This window comes from Neomonachus schauinslandi, chromosome 5, assembly GCF_002201575.2.
Source record: "Neomonachus schauinslandi chromosome 5, ASM220157v2, whole genome shotgun sequence".
Lineage (NCBI taxonomy): Eukaryota > Metazoa > Chordata > Mammalia > Carnivora > Phocidae > Neomonachus > Neomonachus schauinslandi.
Genome location: NC_058407.1, coordinates 60,007,763 through 60,030,618, shown reverse-complemented (window position 1 = coordinate 60,030,618; position 22,856 = coordinate 60,007,763). Strand labels below are relative to the sequence as shown.

At 45.2% G+C, this 22,856-nt stretch overlaps 1 protein-coding gene across 1 annotated transcript; it reads left to right on the top strand.

Moving 5' to 3' along the window:
- The first annotated feature begins 18,144 nt into the window (after positions 1-18,144).
- Positions 18,145-22,452, top strand: LOC110577412 (cationic amino acid transporter 3-like). Its single transcript, XM_044915196.1, is given in 3 exon segments — positions 18,145-18,249; positions 21,467-21,998; positions 22,001-22,452. Coding segments are annotated over 3 exon segments (1,089 nt in total).
- Positions 22,453-22,856: the final 404 nt, after the last annotated feature.

Below are 22,856 nucleotides of genomic sequence, written 5' to 3'. Positions count from 1 at the left end.
CCCGCCTCCCCGAGGGCCCCGCCTCCCCGAGGGCCCCGCCTCCCCGAGGGCCCCGCCTCCCCGAGGGCCCCGCTCCACATCCTGACACTGTTTGGCCAAGCTCCTTACCTCTCCTTGGGTTTAGCTTGCACTTTCTTCTCAGGTCTTTCTCCTCTGAGGTAGAAAAAGCCCACGGGTAAGTGATTTCTCGTGTTTATAGAGTTGGCAAGAAAACTGAGACAGAGCCAGAGAGGAAGAAGGCGGGGCTTGGAGTGCCACTGGCTGTGGAAGCCCTGTGGTGTTTGAGCAGAGGGTATTTCAGGGCGTGAGAGCTAGACTTTGCGTTGGCGGGTGCAGACCAGAGGCCTTGCGAGTTTGGGAAGGGCTGGTAGGTTTGCTGGGGTCGGAGTGATTTGGAGGCCTACACTCTGCTCTCCTCCAGACCAGAAATGTTCTCAGCTCGCTGAGGAAAGTAAGAGTTAGGGGAGGTTGTTCCTTGGCGCTTCGCCAGCATCCTTCCCACCTCTTTGCCATGGCCTCCTTCCTGGTCTTTCCTTTCTGACCTAGTGCAGAGCTTGCTTTCTTCATCTTTGCCTTTCCCACAGGGCCTAGCACATAGTATGCTTAGACCCATTCTTTGAATTAATTAAGAATCTTCCACCTGGCTCTGCTGCCTTCTTCATGTTTTGCCTCGTTCCTCACTGGAGATTCTGAAAGTCTCTGTATCCTATCTTCTTAGGGCGGACATTGGTGTGGACTTCGAAGAATAGCAGGTCCAGTTTGATAAGGCGGTCCACCATAAGGAGAGAAGATTTGTGGGTCTTCTTCCTCCAGGCTCAAGGAGCTAGGTATCTATTTTTACAGCTGCTGAACGAATCTCCCTGCCTTTCTTATCTAATTTAAAAAAGCTGGGGTGGGGATTGAGTATAGGCCAAGTCAGGCTGGAGGAGGAAAGATTACCAAGTTCCCCTGGGGTGTGGCTGCCTAGTGGTCTGAGGTCCCAAATATATTGTGAATGAGCCAGTGCTAAATAAACCTTGAAACCTGATGGCTCTGTTCTCTCTCTCTCGGAATCTATCAATTTTATGTACATGATAGGCATATTTATTGATTGATAAAGGCTTGGAGGAGAAGCCTGAAATAGGACTGGCTTTCTGGGTCTCCAAGAGGCATTTTGCTGTTATCACAAAACATATTTGCAACTCTGTAATTTCTAAGGCCCTTGAGATTCTTAAATTGTTCTCCCCCCCCCCCCCCCCCCCCCCCATCATGTACCCTGTAGGCACAGAAGCCCAGACAACACTTATCCGTGCACCACACCGGTTGTATTGATTATATGTGGCAAATGTTGATTTCTAGGTTGTCTTTCTCTTGCCCTCTAGCAGTTCTTGGGCAACTTCTCTCATTATCAATTGACAGGGGTTATGTGCCTCCAGAAGGCAGACTCGTTTTGACCTTAGTTTAAGCAAAATCATGTGGAAAAGCCAATTTCCTTCACCAGGTATATTCCAAAGTGATAAAAAATGATTTTTGGATTATGTTCTTTTGGTTTACCCTCGTCCCTTTTTTCTTTTATTATTGCAGAAATCACAAAGCAGACTGGGGTGGTGGAGGCTCTTTGTTGTACATCATGATGCATGAGCTGGGATGACGCAGATGGGTCTTTTTAAAAATTTTATTTATTTATTTTTTTAGAGAGTGAGAGAGGGGGTGTAGGAGCAGAGGGAGAGGGAGAGAGAGAATCTTAAGCAGGCTCCACACCCAGTGCAGAGCCTGACACGAGGCTCCATCTCACAACCCGGAGATCATGACCTGGGCCGAAATCAAGAGTTGGACGGTTAATCTACTGAGCCACCCAGGCACCCCTGTTTTTTAACATTTTAAATTATTTTTACAGATTTCTTTAAGTAATCTCTAAGGTCAATGTGGAGCTCCAACTCATAACTCTGAAATCAAGAGTCTCATGCTCTACCGACTGAGCCAGCCAGGCGCCCCCAGACGGGTCTTGATGGAGAAGTCACATTGATCTGTATTTGGATAAGAACTCAGGACTTTGCGGCATGATACAACTTTCATATGGTTCAGAGGTTCTGGTGTCTTTCCTACAGCAAAACAGAAAACAAATTAACTTTCCAAAGGAGCTGGTGGCGGTGTGGAGCAGCTACCTAAGGCTGTGGGAGCAACCAAGCAAAGTCTGGTGAGAGAGGACAGAGAGAAAACGACAGCTAAGTACTTACATGGGAGGACAGAAGTCACATTTAAAGATATGAAGGAAGATAACCAGAGACATAGTTGGCCTTTCCTAAGCTACGTTGTGTGCAGTGTATTACTGAGGGTGCATACTGGGAGGAGGTACATGGAAGAAGGAGCCATGGGCTCTGACCACTCATAACTATTAGTCTAAAAGTAGAGACAGGGTATAGTGATAGGTGGGACCACTGGATGGATTTCTAGATTCTGTGCTTACAAGGAAATGAAGGACTTGGGGGAAAAAACAGCTGTTTAGCAAGGCTTCTTGGGAAAAAATGAGTGTGGATCAGTGCTCATTGTAGACAAAGGCCATACTACCTTACAGTTGTAGTTTGGAAAATAGGTGGGCAGGCAGATGGATTTCCTTCTATTGTTTTCTCCTGAGGACTTTTATTATGTGTTCTGGGCTGACAGGATTCGGGATTGAGAAAAGGGGAGTAGAGAATCATAGGGGGAGCGAGAGAAGAAATAGATTTTCACTGTTGACATCACTTTCTAATCCCTTAATTTTACACCCTTCTGGCTTTCCCCAGCTCTCTTTCTTTTTCTTTGTTTCAGATTGATTGATCGATTTAGAGAGCATGCGAGTGGGGGGAGGGGCAGACCGAGAGGGAGAGAGAGAGAATCTCAAATAGACTCCCTGCTGAGAGTGGAGAAGTGGGGCTCGATCTCACAACTCTGAGATCATGACCTGAGTGGAAACCAAGAGTCAGATGCTCAACTGACTGAACCATTCAGGTTCTCCTCCCCAGCTCTCTTTCTGATTCCTGTTTGGAAAATCTAATTCTGATTCTTCCTGGTAGCCCATCTAGTTTCTGAAGATCTCTAGAAGCAGAAGCTCAGGATTTTCTGATTTGTCAAGTTGATCATCTTGTTTTGCTGTGATTGAATGTTAAGGATTTCCAAAACTGGATTCTGACTGAAACCAAACCTGTAAGTGTGTCAAAACATGAATGAGGAACATTCTCAAAAGTTATCCTAGAGGAACTAAGAAAAGCCACCTTGTTCACAACCATCCCAGAATGATACTAGATCATATGGAGTCTATACGGCCTCTAGAGAAGCTCTGGCTATCGGATTGTTTACCCAAATAATGGTGCAATGAAACTAGTGTTGTGTCTGCATGTATCAGGGCCTCTTCATAGATATTGAAGGAAGGAAGCACAAATATTTTGGTCTACATCTACATAGATTTTGGTCTACATTTGGGGGGTTGGAGTTGGTCTATATATAGTTGGTCTGGTGTGTGTTAGTCTGCAGCAGGATGGGTTTTCACTGACTTGGAACTCAGACTCTGCCAGACTGGGATGGGATTTGAGAGGTGTAGTGCTGGGGGGGGGGTAGGGTAGGTAGGTGAGTTGGAGGAGGTGGCTGTGTTTCCTCTTGGTCTAATGAGCCGACAGTTTGGGGGCTGTGATGCCTTCACGTTCAAGTCTTGGTTGCACCTAGTAATATTTACTTGTAGAATTAGGGTTTCTAGCCTCATTGAGAGAACACGAAGCATGTTCTACCCTAAGGAGTTTCTATTTATTTAATTTAATTTTAATTTAAAAAATTCTTAAAGATTTTACTTATTTATTTGACAGAGAGAGAGAGAGAGAGCACAAGCAGGGGGAGCAGCAGAGGGAGAGGGAGAAGTAGGCTCCCCGCTGAGCAGGGAGCCCGACTTGGGGCTTGATCCCGGGATCACGACCCCAGCTGAAGGCAGACGCCCAACTGACTGAGCCACCCAGCCGCCCCTATTAATTTTTTAAAAAGATTTTATTTATCCAATAGAGAGAGAGACAGAGCATGCGTGGGGGGAGGGGCAGAGGGAGAGGGAGAGGGATTAGCAGACTCTTCGCTAAGTGGGGAGCCAGATGCAGGGCTTGATCCCAGGACCCCAAGATTATGACCTGAGCCGGTCAGATGCTTAACCGACTGAGCCACGCAGGTGCCCCATTTTATTAATTTTTTAGGAGTTTTAATTTTAGTTTTTAATTTTTAAAAAAGATTTTATCATTTATTTATTTGAGAGAGAGAGGGGCGAGGGGAGGGGCAGAGGGAGAGGGAGAAGCAGATTCCCCACTGATCGAGCAGCCTGGATGCAGGGCTCGAACCCAGGACCCTGAGATAATGACCTGAGTCGAACTGAGACGCTTAACTGACTGAGCCACCCAGGAGCCCCAGGAGTTTTTATTTTAGAAAAGGGGACAATGGATTCTTCCAAGTAATGTTCAAACAGAATATAGTACAAAGTAAGATCATAGGTGGGAAAATGCCTGGTAAATGATCCATTTGGTGAGGTTGTTCTCAGAAGACTCCTGGGAGATAAGTTTGGATATTTATTTTCTTTAGTATGAGCTGAATTTGGTTACTTCAGCTTTAGCATGGTGGGGCAGGGGCAGGAGAGGCAGAGAAAGAATCTTAAATAGGCTCCATGCCCAGCGTAGTGCCTGACACAGGGTCGGGGCCGATCCCAGGACCCCGAGACCACGACCCTAGCTGAGACCAAGAGTCAGAGGCCCAACCACCTGAGCCATCCAGGTGTTCCTACTTCAGCTTTCTTTCCAACCTTTTAGGGAAACTGTCTGAACTTATCTTTCCCCAGGGCAGAAGTAACACTGAAATGATTTCTCTCTCTTTCCTTTTCCGCACAGACTAAGACTGAGAATTATTGTTATATTTTAGTATCTAGATCTGTATTAATATCTGTAGCAAATATTTAACTGGATCTGTATAGTTGGTCAAACTGGATTTACTGGTTCAAGTTGTGGTGGGGCATGGAAGGAAGGCCAAAAAGAGGCTCTATTTATTGGATCATGGCCCAAGCTGAAGATGTAGCTGGAACTGATGTTTTCCTGGGAAACAGTTATACAAGATGCTGAGATGGGGTTAATGCCGCATCTTCCACGCAGCCTTCTCAGGCTGACCCACAGTGCACAAAAGATATTCCCTAGTCTTGCCAACACTGGCGAATGAGATCTTTACTACTCTAACTTTCCATCAACTATGAAGCCATCTGGGGTCTTGACATGCCCTTGCCTTGATTGTACATTTCTGATTTAGGAATACCCTTTCCGGTTCATAGTTTATGTATCTTTTACTTATTTTGGCAGGTGGGGAAGTATTCCTTCAGGAGAGAGAAGTATTCAGGAAATGCCCTTAACTTTAAGTTTCCAGAAGTTCTCTGTTTGCCATCATTGTCTTGCACAGTATGTAAATGAGTGCCTGGTGATTTGGGGGTGACGGTGGTGTTATTAATTAAGGGGGAAGAAAAATGTTGCTTTTGCTTGAATTCTTTTGCACAAAGAATCACTGTGGTGCCTGAATTTTCTAATTTGGAATTTGCCTTTGTATTCATTTACCCTTAGTTGAAATCTGATCTTTAATATATTGAATCCAGTCTTTCTCACTTGGAAACTTTTTGTGGTTTCTACTTGAGGGAACCATCCAATTTCTCAGTTTAGACCCAACCCAAACTCCACAGAATCCATCTTTGTAGTGATTTACAGATAGTACAGGAAAAATGGTAGCAAATACAGCAAATCCTTTTCTCAGGGAGCTTACAAGATGAGAGCATTTCATGGATACTTCCCTCTCCTGAAACAAGCGAAATCCTGTTGTGCACACCATTCGGTTGTTTGACTATTGTCCACTACCCGCCTTCTGCAGGCTAGCCTTACATGTAGTTATTACAGTTTGAGTTGCCTAATGCCAAAGCATTAGGTGACTTATTTTCCAAATTAAGTAAAGCAGTAGAAGTAATAAACTCTGTGTTGTCTGTTCAGTTGTTGCACATCAAGGGGATGACACTGGAGCAAATCATAAATGTCACAGATAATGCAGTTGGTCTCAGCCAATTTGGGTTATTTCCATTGCACTTTCACTTTGTTGTAGTGAAAGAGATTTGGGTCTCTGTTCTGATTTTAGATCATTGACATTGTCAAACTGGGCTGTAGGGCCTGAGGTATTTCCTTGGTGGTGGCCAGTTAACTCTTTGTACCTCAGGTTTCAGCTGGAGAAGGAAAGGCCAGCTGAAAGTGTCATCAGGTACAAACTCTGCTCCTTGGCTCCACCTCATCAGCTACTACTCCTGCCCTCTTCCCTAACTGAGTGTTCTCCCAGTGCAGAGTTCTAGGCCAGTGAGATATGCCACTGGATATTCATGAGGAGAGAGCAGGGGGCAAGGAGAGCAAACTGGAGAGCTCAGATATCTATCTGTAGGTGTGGCCAGAGAAGCTTCCGGAAGGAGGGTCATGTTGAACAGGGTTTGGAAAGAGCGTGTTCTAGGCAGAGAGGGACAGTCTGTATGAGGGCTGATAATGTCCACAAGATGTGCATGTGTGGGGAAAGATTTGTCTTGTTCAAGCGGGAGCCATAGAAAAGGTTAATAGTAGAAGTAAGAGGTAGAAGAACAGTGCAAAGAAAGCCTTGGAAATGCAATCTTAGAAGTTTGGATTTAATAGAACGCAGGAAACTGCAGGTCTGGTTGGGGGAGAGGGAGGGAAGGAGGGAGAGAGAGTCTTTTAAGACTTGAGGAAAGTGTCATTTTCCAGAAGGAGGGTAGAGGGCACTCACACTTCAGTTATCTGCTGCAATGCAGTAGTCAGGAAGAATGTGATTTAGGGCTTTATCCTGCTTCAGGGAAGGGCAGCACTGTCTGATGGCGGCTGGGTGAATCTGAGTGAGAGCTGAGAGGATCTCATTGTTTAGAGTTACCAATTTTATGGACCAGGGGGGTAGACCAGGAAGTGTGGCAGGAGGCTGGTCCTGGATATGCAGTTATTTGCGAGCTGTAGGAACCTACTAGATGGAGGTCTGGTGTGGACAAGGTGCTAAGTGTCTAAGTGACTTTGTGTCACCTGAATTGAATTGAGGTTGGTGAACCCCAAATATCTGAAACCAATGATTTCAGTTGGAATTCCTTAGATTTAATAAAAATTTTTATGCAATTTCCCTGAATAAAGTCAGGGTCCTTAGAAGCTGCTTTGTCAGTGCTCTTGTTTTTGGACATATTTGGGGTTTTCTTCTTTTTGAAACTAAAATAGAAAGGCAATCCTTTATCTTCTCTTTTGATCTTCCTATGCTAATAGCATGTTCAGAATACCCATTATTCCTTATCTCAAGTCCATATTTCTTAATAACCTTAAAAAATAATGAGAAGATCCAAGAATAGACAGAGAGGTCTGTATTGATGCCTCATGTCCATTGGTCTTTGTGCTTATTTCCATGGATGATTAATAAATATTTTTTTTAAAGATTTTATTTATTTATTTGACAGAGAGAGACACAGCGAGAGAGGGAACACAAGCAGGGGGAGTGGGAGAGGGAGAAGCAGGCCTCCCGCGGAGCAGGGAGCCCAATGCGGGGCTCGATCCCAGGACCCTGAGATCACGACCTGAGCCGAAGGCAGACGCTTAACGACTGAGCCATCCAGGCGCCCCATGATTAATAAATATTAACAATGCTCTAGATGCTGTGAGTTCGGAGCTGGTCAGAGACATGGGTCACAATGGGGAACACTAATCCTCATTTTTTATATTCTACTGGGTCAGGTCTGTGGTTGTCAACAACACTCAAAGCAGAATGATCAATCTGACAGAGCTCAAGTCCTTTTTCCCAGCATCATCATGAAGTTTTAGATCTGGAATGGGATAATCATATTTCGGAGTGACTGGAGAGCTGACATTTTTCTGGTCCTGGGTTCTTCTGGGTTAAGGATAAAGAGGGGATTGCCACTCTCTAGCTAACATTCCCAGTCTGCTCCTGATTGGCAGCCAAGTCTGGGGAGCAAATGGCCAAGTGACTTAGGAAGCTTAAAAAGATGTTTTGTTAAACCATCCTCATTAAATTGGCACCGTCTGCCTTCCTACTCTCCTTTGTCCCAGCTGGGTCTGTCCTTTGTGACAGATGTTTCCTAACGGTGTGTGCCAGCAACATCTGGAAGGCTTGGGTGACGGCTGAGGTTTGGGAAGGCCAGAGCTGGAGGTTTTTAGGTTTTCAGGGAAATTGCAACCATCTTCCTGCTATTGCGCTCCCATTTTTAGAAATATCTGCTCCCCATCCCCATTTTCCTTATGCAATGAGAATGAAGGCTTCGTTGCCTTCTCTAGCACTTCCTGACCCACTGAGGATGGTTTTTTTTTTTTTTCTTCTCAAGAATGAGGTAGTCACTAGAAAAGATTTGGGATAGAATGATGAAAGAATAGGATGATGAAGGCAATCTCAGGTGGGTGACATATTTGGCATCTAGAGATCTATGATCTTATATTTCTACTAAAAGCCACGCAAAAAGAGATGCGTTAAAGTTGTGGGTAGGAATTATAATTAGCTATAAAATCATATCTGGGAACTATTGGAATAGGTATGAGGATGCTTTGGAATCTTCCTTGGCATCTAAAAATATAGTCTGGAGACATTTTGGCTCTAGATTGGGTTAGGATTTTACTTTTTTTTTTTTTTTTAAAGTAATCTCTACATTCAATGTAGGGCTTGAACTCAAGACTCTGAGATCAAGAGTCAGATGCTCTACTGAAGGAGCCAGCCAGGCAACCCCCCACCCCCCACCCCGCCACCGCCTTGCAGATTGGGTTAGGATTTTAGCAGGACGTGGTTAGATGGAGCTGTCAGATTTAATGATCCCTCTACTTCTAGCTCTGGCCCATCAGTATCTATTTGGGATGAAAGGGAAGACATCGGCGGAGGATGACCTGGGCTCAAAGATAAGAACTGGCTCAAACATTCCTTTAATGGCCATGCTCTAGAGTCTTGACTCTTTGTGGAGGTAAGCTGCTACAGTAGAAAGAATATAGTCTTTGAAGTAACAAAGAACCAAGTTCAAATTCCAGGTCTTATTTTTACTGGCTGTATGAGCTTAGGACAATTGTTTTACCTCTCAGTCTGTAAAGTGGAATAATAATACTTATTTCATTGAGCTGTTAAACGAAATAACATATGTGCATTTCTTACAGCTCAACAAATTCTGGTTCTCTTCCACCCCTCCTTCCATGTATCCCTAATTCTTGCGCATGTACCTGGTCCCCTATTTGCTAGATACCATTTTTCTCTGCCTCCAGCCTCTGCACATGTTCCCCAATGCCTCTTAGAGTTCAAGCCTAGGGCCTTGATTTATTAATTTGTGTTAGTCCCACAAAATGACAATAACAGTATGTAGTTTTTGTAACTGTACTAACATGAGCCAAGGTTGTGGTTTCTTTCTAGGCATTTTTGCTTGCTGACAATTTTGGTTGTAAATCAAAGACAAAGGAGTTCTATCTTCCCACCCACTCCTCTGATCTGAAGTTCCTGATTTGGGGCTAGATCATTCTGGGTAGGGTTTTGTTCCAACCAAAAGCGATGGCACGCTGGTTTATAAAGGTCATCCAGGGAATGAGAATCCATAACCTTTACTACTGGGACAGTCTTGTTTTCCTCCTAACTTTTTCATTTGAAAAATATCAAACCTATGGAAAGTTGCAAGAACTGTATAATTTACACCCATTTATCTTTCACCAGGATTGATTGTTAATATTTTGCTACATTTGCGTGCTCTCTCCAGGGTGTGTGTATGAAATATGGTCCATATTCAAAGTTTACTAATGGTCCAATTTTTTTTATAGTAGAATGTTTCTCCCTGATCCAGGTGCAATCCAGGGTTCTGCATTACATCTCATTGTCATGTCTCTTGATTCTCCTTTCATCTGCAACAGTTCTTCAGCCTGCCATTCCTGACATTGACAGTCTTGAATGGCATAGGTCAGTTGTTTTATAGAAAGTCAACTTTCTATAGAAAGTTGTTTTGTAGACTGATCATTTTTATCATTAGATTCAGGTTACACATTTTGGGCAGGAATATTATATAAGAACATTCTTTTTTTTTTTAAGATTTTATTTATTTACTTGAGAGAGAGCAAGCGAGAGAGAGAGCGAGCACAGAGGGAGAGTGAGAGGGAGAAGCAGACTCCCTGCTGAGCAGAAAGCCCAATGCAGGGCTCGATCCCAGGACCCTGAGATCATGACTTGAGCAGAAGGCAGACGCTTAACTGACTGAGCCACCCAGGCACCCCTATATAAGAACATTCTTAAAGACAATGAATGGCATGTAGACAGGGAACAGGTCTTCCTCCCCATTGTGTTTGTAGGGTCAAGCACAAGGACTGGCATTTAGAAGATGCTTAATATTTATTGAATGAGCGACTGAATGAATGACCTAAAACTTTCCTTGCTACCTAGGTCTATTATTTTTCTACTCGAGGAGAGGAGGAAGAGCAGCCTTCTATATCCTAGTCCCACTTTTATTATACATGTTTGAAGGCTTAAAGGTAACCTAAGACCTCTCTGATGAGCCCACAGAGCAGGGAAATGAGTTGGGGACTATGACATGAAGCAAGCTGTAGAGTCTCTTTATCCTGGGGAATGGGTGGTGATCATACTACTTGAGACTGGAGGATGAATTTTCTTTCCTCAGATGGAAAGAAAAACAGCACACAGAACCTAGGAGTACATGGCCTGTTTCTAGTTATTCAGGTTTCTAGGTTTCACTGTACTTCTCTCCCTTAACCCCCATTTGAATCCTAAGAATGCCATGGTGAAAATTGATTTCTGTCCCTCCTCCTTTCCCAGTGGGGACAACCCCATAATTCTCTCCTTCTCTACCGTCCATTTCCCTCCCCAACCCACACACACAAGTGTGTATTTTCTAACATTTATAAACGGAGGTTGGGCGGCCATTCTCTCCAGATTATTTATTGTTGAGAAAATCTATAACTCCTCGGACTTCTCATTTTGATGTAGAAGCTTTCATCCCTGTTGCCCGGGGGAAGTGAGGTTATGAGAGGTACTCTTTGCCTCTCAGAAATGTGTTTTCAGGCTTCCCTTTGGGGCCCTTTCTCTCTCCAGCTCTGATCATCTCAGACATTTCTGACAGTCCTTCCTGAGGCATCTGGGGCTTGGGACTGGATTCATCTATTTAATTCTGCAAGGATTGCAAGTGCCTGATTCACATGGTTCCTGTCCCCTTTCTGAGAGTCTACCTACCCCTGTCTATGCAGACACGTATTTCACCAGGTTCCAGAAAAAGCACCCCTTATCTCCATGCCAGCTTTTCTACAGTAATGGTGGGAATAACCTAAAATAGTGAATGATACTAAAATGACTTGTTTGATTTTTAAGTGATCGAATCTTGCCTAGAGATAATCCATAATGTGAACAGTTTCAGTGAAAGCAATCCATCATATTATTCTCCCATGGGAGGCTGTATGGCATCTCTTCTTTGCCATCTAGAGAGGGAGGCAGATACAAGAATGCAGCTTGTTCAGCCTTCCTGTGTTGTCAGAAGCACCAGACATCTATTGAGGTCTCTGCAAAACTTGTCTCCATGTTTTGTTTTCAAACTCTGGAGGAGGCCTTTCCTTAGTTTGAGAACCCAATGCTTAGTCCAAAGAACATGAAAATCAGTAGCCAGCGTAGGAAACTATCACTTTTTCTAGGGTTTCCATTACACCCAGAGTAAAAGCCAAAGTCCTCATAGTGATTCCCAGACCCTACGTGAAGGATCTGGCTTCCTCCTTTCTCTCTGACCTCATCGCCTACTGCTTCCCACTCACTCACTCTGTCCTGGCCCCACAGGCCTCCTTGTTATGCCTCAAAAATAGCCAAGTACCACTTCACACCCATTGGGTTGGCTGCTATCAAAGAAACAGAAGGCAACAAGTGTTAGTGAGGATGCCGAGAAATTGGGACACTTGTGCATTGCTGGTGGGAGTGTAAAATGGTGCAGCCGTTGTGGAAAACAGCATGGTGATTTCTCAAAAAATTAAATATATGATTATCATGTGATCCAAGAATCACACTTCTGGGTATATATCCCCCAGAATTGAAAGCAGGGACTCAAAAAGATATTTGTATGCCCATATTCACAACCCGCACAACCCAGGTGCCCATCAGTGGATGAATGGATAAACAAGATGTGGTATATACATACAATGGAATATTATTCTGCCTTAAAAAGGAAGGACATTCTTTTTTTTTTTTTTTTTTAAGATTTTGTTTATTTATTTGACAGAGAGAGACAGAGTGAGAGAGGGAACACAAGCAGGGGGAGGGGAGAGGGAGAAGCAGGCTTCCCGCCGAGCAGGGAGCCCGATGCAGGGCTCGATCCCAGGACCCTGGGATCATGACGAGCCAAAGGCAGACGCTCAACGACTGAGCCACCCAGGTGCCCCTCTTGCTTTACCTTTCTCTGTAGCACTGATCACAAATCCAACACAATCTATATTCTTATTACTTGTTTACGGTCTGCTTCCTCCTGCAGGAATGTAAGCAACTTGAGTGGAGGGATTTTTGTATTTTTCTTTGCCTTATAGCAGTGCTGAATAATTGGGAACCAGTATATTTGTTGAATGAATAAATGAATGACCACGATTAGACACACACACACACACACACACATTTCTAGACAAGGCACAAAGAGAAAGAGAAAATGGGAAGACTCCATTTTTCCTTTGGCTTTGTTAACAAATTCCTTTTACCCTTGGGTATGAGACTTGGCCCCAGAGTTCATGGTGGCTTTTGCTCTGTTTAATTTTTTGCCTGTATTCTGAACTGTTCCCACGTTGGAAGTATGGGTGTACTACGCACATCACACTTGCTATTATTTCAAGCTCTTGGCCTGAACTCAAAGCCTCTACTCTCGTTTTCCTGACTGCCCCCTTCCAGAGTTGCGGGGCTGCTTGAATGAGGACTTTGGAAACTCTTGGAAAGCTCAGCTATCCAGAAAACTTTATACTTGCTTTTTTGGGAGCCGCTGGTTTGATTGGCTCTGGAGTTTTCATTCTCTGGAAATTTTAAGGTGGATGAGAGAATATATATAATTTGGGATCAGGGAAGGAGCTGTGCTTGGATAGAAAGAGATTGATATAAGCTCTGGATATGTTGCATTTAAAGTCCACGTCTCGGGGTGCCTGGGTGGCTCAGTTGGATAAGCGACTGCTTTTGGCTCAGGTCATGATCCCAGAGTCTTGGGATCAAGCCCCGCATCAGGCTCCCTGCTTGGTGGGAAGCCTGCTTCTCCCTCTCCCACTCCCCTTACTTGTGTTCCCTCTCTCTGTCAATTAAATAAATAAAATCTTAAAAAAAAAAGTCCCCATCTCTGACACTTTGAGCACCTGAAAATAATTATTGAATAGCCTCATTAGCCTTCCTCTCAAGTCTTTACCAAACTTCTAGCAAAGCAACTGGTATCCAAACTATCTTTGAAGCCATTTAGGAGGAGCCACAGGGCAACTTCCTGACTGGCAGGAGGGTTAACACCCAACCACGGGAACCAATGGAACCGTACTGCCTTAGAAAAATGTTGTGAAAAGGAAAGGTCCAGAGTGAGGGCAGTACCCTTCTCAGAGACAGAGGAGTGAACACAGTGACCTCTAGGATGGAGGAGAGTGGGTGGGGCTGGCTGGGAAAGCAAGACAGCCTGCAATTTAGTGGGTGGATTGTTGGATTTGACAGGAGTTCTTCTTGGCGACTTGGGATGGAACTTTTGTTTTGGAGTTTGGAATGAGCTCAGAGACTGAGAGAAACACAGGGAGGAGGGGGGAGGAAAGCGGGGGGGAGCTGGGGGCATTATGGAATTCATACAAGCTGGCTTCATGTTCCCTGGCCTCTCTCTGCGCTTCTTTAAGTACCTCCCCTGCGCCAAGCACCTCCTTTGGGAGAGACTGTTTCCTAATTAAACTGAGATTCACAGGCCCAGGGCCCTCATTAGGAAATGTCCTCAGGAAATGCTCTTGAAATAGATGATTGTGCATGTTCCAGTCTCCTGTTTCCACCTCTCTTTGGCCCTTTCTCTCTTTCAAAAAAATGAAAAAATTAAAAAAAATCCTACTTCTAGGAATCTCAAGATATAGGAGTCAATCAATGCATCTATATATTCATATCCTCTGTCCTAAATGCCCCTTTTGGTTGCTTCGTACAATTATGAGCAGATCCTTGTCCTGGGGAGTGAAGGTTGGGGGTGGGAGTGTGGAATTCAGAAGGAGGAGGTATATGGATCCTGACCCTGCCCTCTGGAAGCTTTTAGACTGTAAAGGAATGTAAGTGACACGCCCAGGACACCATCAGACAGAAAGGGGAAATTAGTTTCAGCTGAGCACCAGGATGGGCGGGGAGGGGAGGAAGGTTGGAGATGGGGGATCAGTCAGGATGGCTTAGGAAAAGCTTCCTAGATGTGGGGGCAAAACTGTAGAATAGGGTTGAGAAGAGCTAGAGGTCAAGACTGGACAGAAAGCAAGTGAGGAGGGCATCCCTGGCAGGGCAGGGAATTTACTCAGGCCAAAGGCTCATCCCAGGAAGGGTAAGTCAGGATGCGAGGAGCTGAGTTAGGAAGGAGGTAATGGGCCCGAGGGAAGGGGGAGAATTAGGATGGGGCTCTGACAGCTCGGTCAGAGAGTCTGAACTGATATAAGCCATTGGAATCATTGCAGATTATTGCGCGGAAAAAGGGCATTTCTGGACATGGCGTTCGAGGGTGATGTTTCTCTGTATGGTTATAAGCTGGATTGCAGGTAGACTTTCTCAGGATTCCCAATCATGGGTTTGCTTTTTCCTCTATAAGTTTGGTCGTTCATTTGTTTGTTCTGCCTGCTTCTGTCGGAGTCATAAAATATGATTATTTAATTCCCATGTGTTTTGTTCTTTGGGTTGCTTCTCTGATATCTTCCCACTTTGTCTGTAGGCCCATTTTCACTCATCTTCAGTAAAAGTGGGAAGAGCCCAAGGACCACCCTGCGTAACAGATTTGAGGGAAACAGAAATTATCAAAAACATCTGTGACCCTGCCATTCAGTTGGTCCTCCTCTGAGATTCTTGCTCAGGGTCCATGGATGGACTTGGGAAGAGTGTATGGCATATATATATATATTTTTTGAGGTGAGCAACCTCAGAGGAGTCTGTGATTCAACAAACGTGAAGAACCACTGTTGTACTCTTTGTTGTGAGGTGGGTGGCTGAGGATGGTTCCCCAGAGAGAGAACTGTGGTGAAAGCATCCTTAGTGCCAACCACAGGAGCCTCGAGAGACAGTTGAAGGGGCTGAAGGAGAAAGAGGAGTTGGGAAAAGGGACATGGGTTCAGAAGGAACTAGTGGGGGGGGGGCCCCATGTTCCCTTGTTCTCCACCCTCTTTCTAGCAGGTATTTCTTCTTTGTATACTCCACATCCTGATGACTGTAGGATTCTGGATCCCCTTCAGTTTAAATCTATTGAGTGTCTGCCGTTTATCAGGTTCTGTAGCAGATCCTTTCACAGCATTATCTCCTGTAATTCCTGTGTTGAACCTGCAGTGCTCGGAGTGGGGTCAGTCCCCTCCCTCAGTCGTGGCGTGTTTGCACCATCGCTTCCTGTCAGGTCCCTTTTCTTTTTTTTAAGATTTTATTTACTTATTTGACAGAGAGAGACAGCAAGAGAGAGAACACAAGCAGGGGGAGTGGGAGAGGGAGAAGCAGGCTTCCCGCGGAGCAGGGAGCCCGATGTGGGGCTCGATCCCAGGACCCTGGGATCATGACCTGAGCCGAAGGCAGACGCTTAACCGACTGAGCCACCCAGGCACCCCTGTCAGGTCCCTTTTCAATGCATTTTCTTTTTTCCTTTTATCTTTATCTTTATTCTCATTTCCCCTCCTCACGGGAGGCACTTGCTTTAGTGTATTTAACAAACGCTCCTCCAATCCAGGCTTTATAGGTGTATTTATTTTTATTTTTAAAAATATTTTATTTATTTTAGAGAGAGAGAGAGCGAGCGCGCGCACAGGGTGGAAGGGCAGAGGGAGAAGGAGAAAGAGTCTCAAGCAGACTCTGCGCTAGGTGTAGAGCCTGATGCGGGGCTCGATCCCAGAACCCCGAGATTCTGACCTGAGCCGAAACCAAGAGTCAGACGCTTAACTGACTGTGCCACTCAGGCGCCCCTATATGTGTATTTAGATACACTCATCCATTCAACCAATACACAGTGCCAACTGTGTCAGGCGCAGTTAGCTATGGGGAATGCAACCAGGAGCAAAATAATAAAAAAGTTCTGCTTTCGTGGAGCTTACATTCTGTTGGAGTGAGACAAATCATGAACAAATAAATAAGTAAAACAGATAGTACCTTAAATAGTGATAGCTGCTATGGGAAAAAAAAAGCAGAGCAGGGGATTAAGGTCTGTTGTGGGTGATCAGGAGCAGACTGCAGTTTTATATGGGGTGATTAAGGAAGGCTTGCTACAAAGGTGCTGTTTGTAAATGCAGTTAACGGAGCCACCGCGTGGCTATCTGGGGTGGAAGTGGTCCATTTATAGGGGATGGCAAGGACAAAGGCCCTCAGGTAGGATCTTGCCTGGTATGTTAGGAGGCCGGAATGGTTAGAAGGCCAGTGGCTAGAGAAAAATGAATGGGAAGAGGGAGAAACAAGGCTGAGATGTAGCTTGGTCAGTGCAAATACTGTAAGACTTTGTAGGCCATTGTAAATGCAGACTTTGGCTTCTACTCTGACTAAAAAAGAGACACCAGCGGAAGGTTTTAAGCAGAGGAATGACATGACATTTTTAGCAGATATATGTGTATCCTTGACAAACATACAGCATTTGGGGGCTGTTCTTAAAATGTGTATAAATGGCATTGTGCCATACCCCTCACCCTGCTTTTGCTTTTCCTATGTAACATTGTTCCTGAGATCTACCCATGTTGCTATCTGTAAATCTACTTTATTATTTCTGACTGCTGTGAGTTACTTCATTGCGCACATTTTACTTATAAATTCATCTAGTAACAGAATGCTGGCATATCTTCTAACCTCTTGCGACCGCAAACAGTCTTGTGATGAACGTGCTCATATGGGTCTCCTTATGGACTCAGGAGAGTTTCCTTGGGGTAGGTACCTAGGAGAGGGATTGTGGGGTGGGAGGGTGTGGCACTCCCACCAGCAGCACGTGATAGTTTGTGTCTTCTCGCTGAATTCTCTTTATCGATCCAGTAAGGGAAGGAAAGTGAGGTTCCTTAAGGACAAGGAAACTGAGTTTTAGACAGATTGAGCAGATTACCTGAGTGTATATGGGTAAGTGAAAGAGCCAGGGCTCAAATCCGAAATTTTTGACATAATGTTCTTTGCTCTTACCACTTTGTACCCAGCACTGCCTCTTTTAGAAAGAAGACGAAGCATCTGTAGACAAAGATAGTATTATAATTACTGTATTTGAGCCTTGTAATTTTCTTCTCTTCTTTGACCTCTATTTTTTTTTTTTTTTAAGTAGGCTCCCTGCCCAAAGTGGGGCTTGAACTCACAACTCCCAGATCAAGAGTTGGAGGCTCTATGCACTGAGCCAGCCAGCACCACCAGCCTTGCATTTTTCAATGTTTGGTCTAACACTGTCAGTCTAGCACCCCAGAGTGTTTAGCACCAGCATGTATGCAGTTGTCTAATTAGAGTCCTTAGAATTTCAAGGCAAATTATATGGAATAAAACAGTTTTCATTTTCTCATGAGGGCTAGCTAACAGGTTTGAATTTTAGTGCATGGTTTTGAGGCTGGACATTTATAAAGATTAATTGCTTTTCAAAGTTTGGGGACTTTGGATCAGATGTTAACATTAAATATTAGGTAGGTCATATTACGTGCATATGGTTTGCTAGGCACTGAGCTGAGTACTTCCCAAGCATCATTTCACTTACTTCTCTCAACAACCCCATGAGGTATTTACTCTTACTCCCATTTGTGGAAACTAAAGCACCAAGAGGGGAACTAATTTGTCCAGAGGTTGAGTTATGATTTGAACCTGAACAGTCTGTCTACACAGCCTTTACTCCTAACTACTAAACTGGGTTGCCTTCCCGTGAAGGAAGCTTTTAGAACTCTTCCCTTTGAATGTAGGACAATTTCTTGTCAGTAGGGGTGGCTTACAGCAGTCATGGGAAGTGAGGGGCTAGGTGGACAGGAATCTTCAGAGGGAGGGGATCTGAAGTTTGAAAATGTTCCCCAGGTGTCTTCATTAGGCCTCCTTCTGTCCCCTGAGGTGAGTGCCTCTGCCTTAGGGCATCCTGCCTAGATTATAGGTTCTGGACCTGATGCCTTCGAAAAAGTAGGGATTCTCTAACTGGGTGTGGGTGGTTGATTGCCTATAACCCAAGGCAGCCCGATATTTTTTTTTTTTTAAAGATTTTATTTAATTGACAGAGAGGGACACACACAGCGAGAGAGGGAACACAAGCAGGGGGAGTGGGAGAGGGAGAAGCAGACTCCCCGCTGAGCAGGGAGCCCGATGCGGGGCTCGATCCCAGGACCCTGGGATCATGACCTGAGCTGAAGGCAGCCGCTTAACCGACTGAGCCACCCAGGCGCCCCGGCAGCCTGATATTTTTAAAACAAGTGTCCTCAAAGGCCAACAATTCTTTATCACCTGTGTGTGGCTTATACCTGCCACGAATGATCTGCGGTCAAGGTTTTATCACAGTTGGTTTTCCCTCCACGCTTTTCATTTTGATTGCCTTCTACAAGGAAGGTAATACCATTTATATATTTACCTGAGTCAGGTTTATAAAGGTTGCTTGATTACAAGGTATGTATCTCAAAGTCAAGTAGATAGGAATTCTGGATTATTTCAGGTTACTCTTCTCAGTTTGTACATTTGTTCAACGAATATTTATTGAGCACCTAACTCTCAGGAGGAGGAGACAGGCAGCTGAATTGGAATTTTTTTTTAAGATTTTATTTATTTATTAGAGAGAGAGAGAGAGCAGGGGGAGGGGGAGAGGGAAAGGGAGAGAATCTCAAGCAGATCCCCGATGAGATCAAGGCTGAGCCGAAATCAGGAGTCAGACACTTAACCGACTGAGCCACCCAGGAGCCCCTGAAATTTTGATCCATTAGGATCAATGGCACATGCGGGAAGCCCAGCTGCTATGAGAGCACATAGGAAGGGCAGCATAAGGATCAGGGGGGCCTTCCTGGGGAGGCAACTTCTGAGGCGGGAATTGAAAGATAAGGAGGGCTTAGCTAAGCGAAGGGGGCCGAGAGGGCATTAGAGGCAAGGAAACAGAGTGAGTGTAGAATTTTGTAGCTGGAGCAGGAACTGGGTAGGGGATGAGGCTAGAGGAATAAGTACAGGTAAGATTATGAAGGAAGGAAGCATTATAAAGGAAGGGCAGTGGGGAACCACTGATGGGTTTGAAGCCTGGAATGAGTGGGGGACACTTCAATCATATTTATAGTGTAGAAAGGTTCCATGAATTAAGAATGGACCCTCCTTATCTATCTCGTGTGCTCGTTAGTAAATCAGAACACTGGAACTGGTGGGTAGCAAATAAGGAGTCTTGATGGATTTGTAGATGGAAGGTCTGACCCAATAACCCAAGGGTTCCTTTTGATAATCTGTAGAGAAGATTTTTCAATTTTGACTTGATTTTTCTGTCTTTAAATACCCATGACAAGATTTTCCTAAAATTCTCTCAAAACCAAAGCCCGAGTAGGGAGGAGAGTGGGGGTTGCATGACTTTGTTCTCTCTGTTCTCCACTACTCATTTCCGGGGCATTGCTGTGAATTGCTCATCCAAAGCCTTGCTCCCCAGGAGGAGAGGACCATTTGAATAGCAGCAGGGGAGTAGGGGAAGGAGGAACCACATGCCGGGTTCGTTCATTAAGAAAATATATTTGGCATATTCAGACAATGGTTTGAGCGAGTTAAAAATAACTCCTCGTGAAAAATTAATAGGGAGTTATAAGTGAGTGTTTTAATACAAGCTCACAGAGCAGGGCAGATTCTCCAGGTGGCTGGCGGCTGACATCACAGATGGTGCAGGGTGTTTATAGAGCATGGTGTGGCCAGTGAGGAGAGTCGTCTGCAGAAGTGAGCTCACCTTTTCTCCCGGAACCCAGAGAGGGAGGAGACAGAAGGAATTGTTCTGGTTGTGAGCGACTGAGCTGGGTGGCTTCTTTCTTTTCTCCCTACCCATCACACTCTCATAACTGTGGACATAAAAATTGTAGTGAATTTTGCCTGGTTGCTTTGGGTGAAGTTTATTGAATGTCAGAATTCATGAAACGGCCTTTCTGGCTCTTCTCCCTTCTTAGTCATGGGCCCTGGGTTGCCCGCTGCATCCATTTCTCCCGTGCTTCCTTACCCAACAGCCTGTTCCTCCCATTATGGCAGGTAGTTATGAAGGCCCTGCCCCTTTCTCCCTCTTCTCTTCTCACAGCGCCCCTGTGGGGCTAGGTGGGTAAGGCGAAGGGTTGGACTATACTTCCTTGGCCATCAGTACAGCTAAATGGATGATGCAGAACGAGGAGGAAGGGGGCCGAGGTGCCATCTGACCTTGGCTAGCTGATTTGAGGGCTAAGGGTTTTAAGATTGGGGGACCAATATTTGTATTTTAAACTCAGATGATATTTAAAAAATGGGTCTGTAATTGCAACGAGGCCCTCTAGGCCGTGAATTAATGTGTCATAACTCACGCCCAAGCACTGCGCAAACATCCCGCATGTGAATTATTGCACAATAAATTCATGCCCTGTTGTGTCTTACAGCTTAATTAGTACATGAAGCTACATGAGTTAGACGAACCCAAATGGGATTATGTCATGTGGTGCGTAAAAAAGCAGAATGTTGGGAGGTATTTGGCACTTTTTCTGGGGGGAAAGCAGAGCTGATTTTTTCTGTAATGTCCTTTGGTGTCCGTTTCTGTGATATTTGGGCTGCAACAGGTGACATATGACTCCTGAGCTTTGGTTGGTTGGTTGAATATGGGTTCAGTAAATATTTATTGTTTACTGTATCTTAGGCATCATGGAGGGAGAGCACACATAAGATGAAATACGAAGCAGCAGCTTTGAAGCCTGAGCACCCGAACTCGGCAGACCCAACCCAACTTGGCTTAACTCAGCCTCACCGAACCCAGTCGGAGACTCTTGTGCTCCCTGGGCTTGCTACAGCGCTCTGATCCTAGAATCCTCTTCGATTCCAGCTAGAATGCTGTGCCAGGCACTTTGCAGATTTGGTAAAAAGTTAGTACGTAGACATACACTGGAGCAATCTGTGGCTAAGATTTCATTTCCTCTGACGGAAGCCTGAGCACTCTGGATATAGTGGTCCTGGGTGTGGGCATCACAGTGGGTGCAGGTGTGTATGTCCTGGCTGGCGAGGTGGCCAGTGATAAAGCAGGACCGTCCATTGTGATCTGCTTTTTGGTAGCCACCCTGTCTTCTGTGTTGGCTGCTCTATGCTATGCAGAGTTTAGTGCCCGGGCATTGTGATTTCAGTGCTCATCTGTTTTTTGGTGTACTTTGGTGTTACCGTGGCACTTACGCTCATGGTGCCTTACTACCAGCTTCAGCCTGGGAGCCCCTTGGCTGAGGCATTTCTCCATAGTGGCTGGGCCCCTGCCCGCTATGTTGTGGCTATTGGAGCCCTCTGTGCTCTTTCTACCGGCATCTTGGACTCTATGTTCCTCATTCGTGGGATGATCTATGTGATGGCAGATGACGGCCTCCTGTTCGGTGTCCTTGCCAGGACGTACACCAGAACAGGCATCCCCATCGTGGCCACTGTGGCCTCGGGCATTATTGCAGCTTTCGTGACATTCCTCTTTGGACTCACTGATCTTGTGGACCTCATGTCGATCGGGACCCTGCTTACTTACTCCCTGGTGGCTATTTGTGTTCTCATCGTCAGGTATCAGCCTGAAATGAAGGATGAAGACAGTGCAACAGGGGCGCACCAGGAGAGTGGACCTGTGGTGGAGAAGCTGACCCTGTGGGGACTCTTTTGTCAGGCAGCCCCACCCCCACTGCACTCTCTGGCCGGGTTGTCTCTGTTTGCGCCTCCCTGCTTGCTCTGCTGCTGACTCTTCTCTGCCTGGTGCTGGCTCAGGGGCCAGGTCTGCTGCTCTCTGGAGACCCAGTGTTGGTTACAGCGGTTGTGCTGCTCCTGGTGCTCGTCACTGGGATCACTGGGGTCATCTGTAGACAGCCACAGAGCTCCACTCCCCTTTACTTTAAGGTCCCTGCTCTGCCTCTCCTCCCACTCCTGAGCATCTTTGTGAATGTTTACCTTATGATGCAGATGGCAGCTGGTACCTGGGCCCGATTTGGTGTCTGGATGCTGATTGGGTTGGCTATCTACTTTGGCTATGGGATCCAGCATGCGTGGAGGATTAAACCCACTTTAGTCAGGGCACAAACTGAGGACGTTGAACTGAGTAGTGCCAATTCATGTTCGATTTGACATCATCACACCTAAATGCTGTCTGGTCTCCCTGGACTATGGTGGAGAGTACTCTTGAGCACACAGAAAGCTAGGCCTCCCATGGAGTGTTGGTAGGGAAACACTAATAGAGCTCTGTGTTTATTGTGGAGTGAAGGATGTGTTTTTGCTCTTTCTTATCTTTTTTTTTTTTTAAACTTGTCTACTTTTCAATTGTGTCTGCTTACTGGCTTTAAAAATTATTATTAAACGAAACTAGAAAGAGTGTTTTTGTTTTCTTCGGGTAAATACCCAATAGTGGAATTACTGGATCATATGGTAATTCTATTTTTAATTTTTTGAGGAACCTCCAGACTGGCTCCATAGTGACTGCACCAACAACCACCAACATTGCATGATGGTTCCTTTTTCTCCTCAGCCTCACC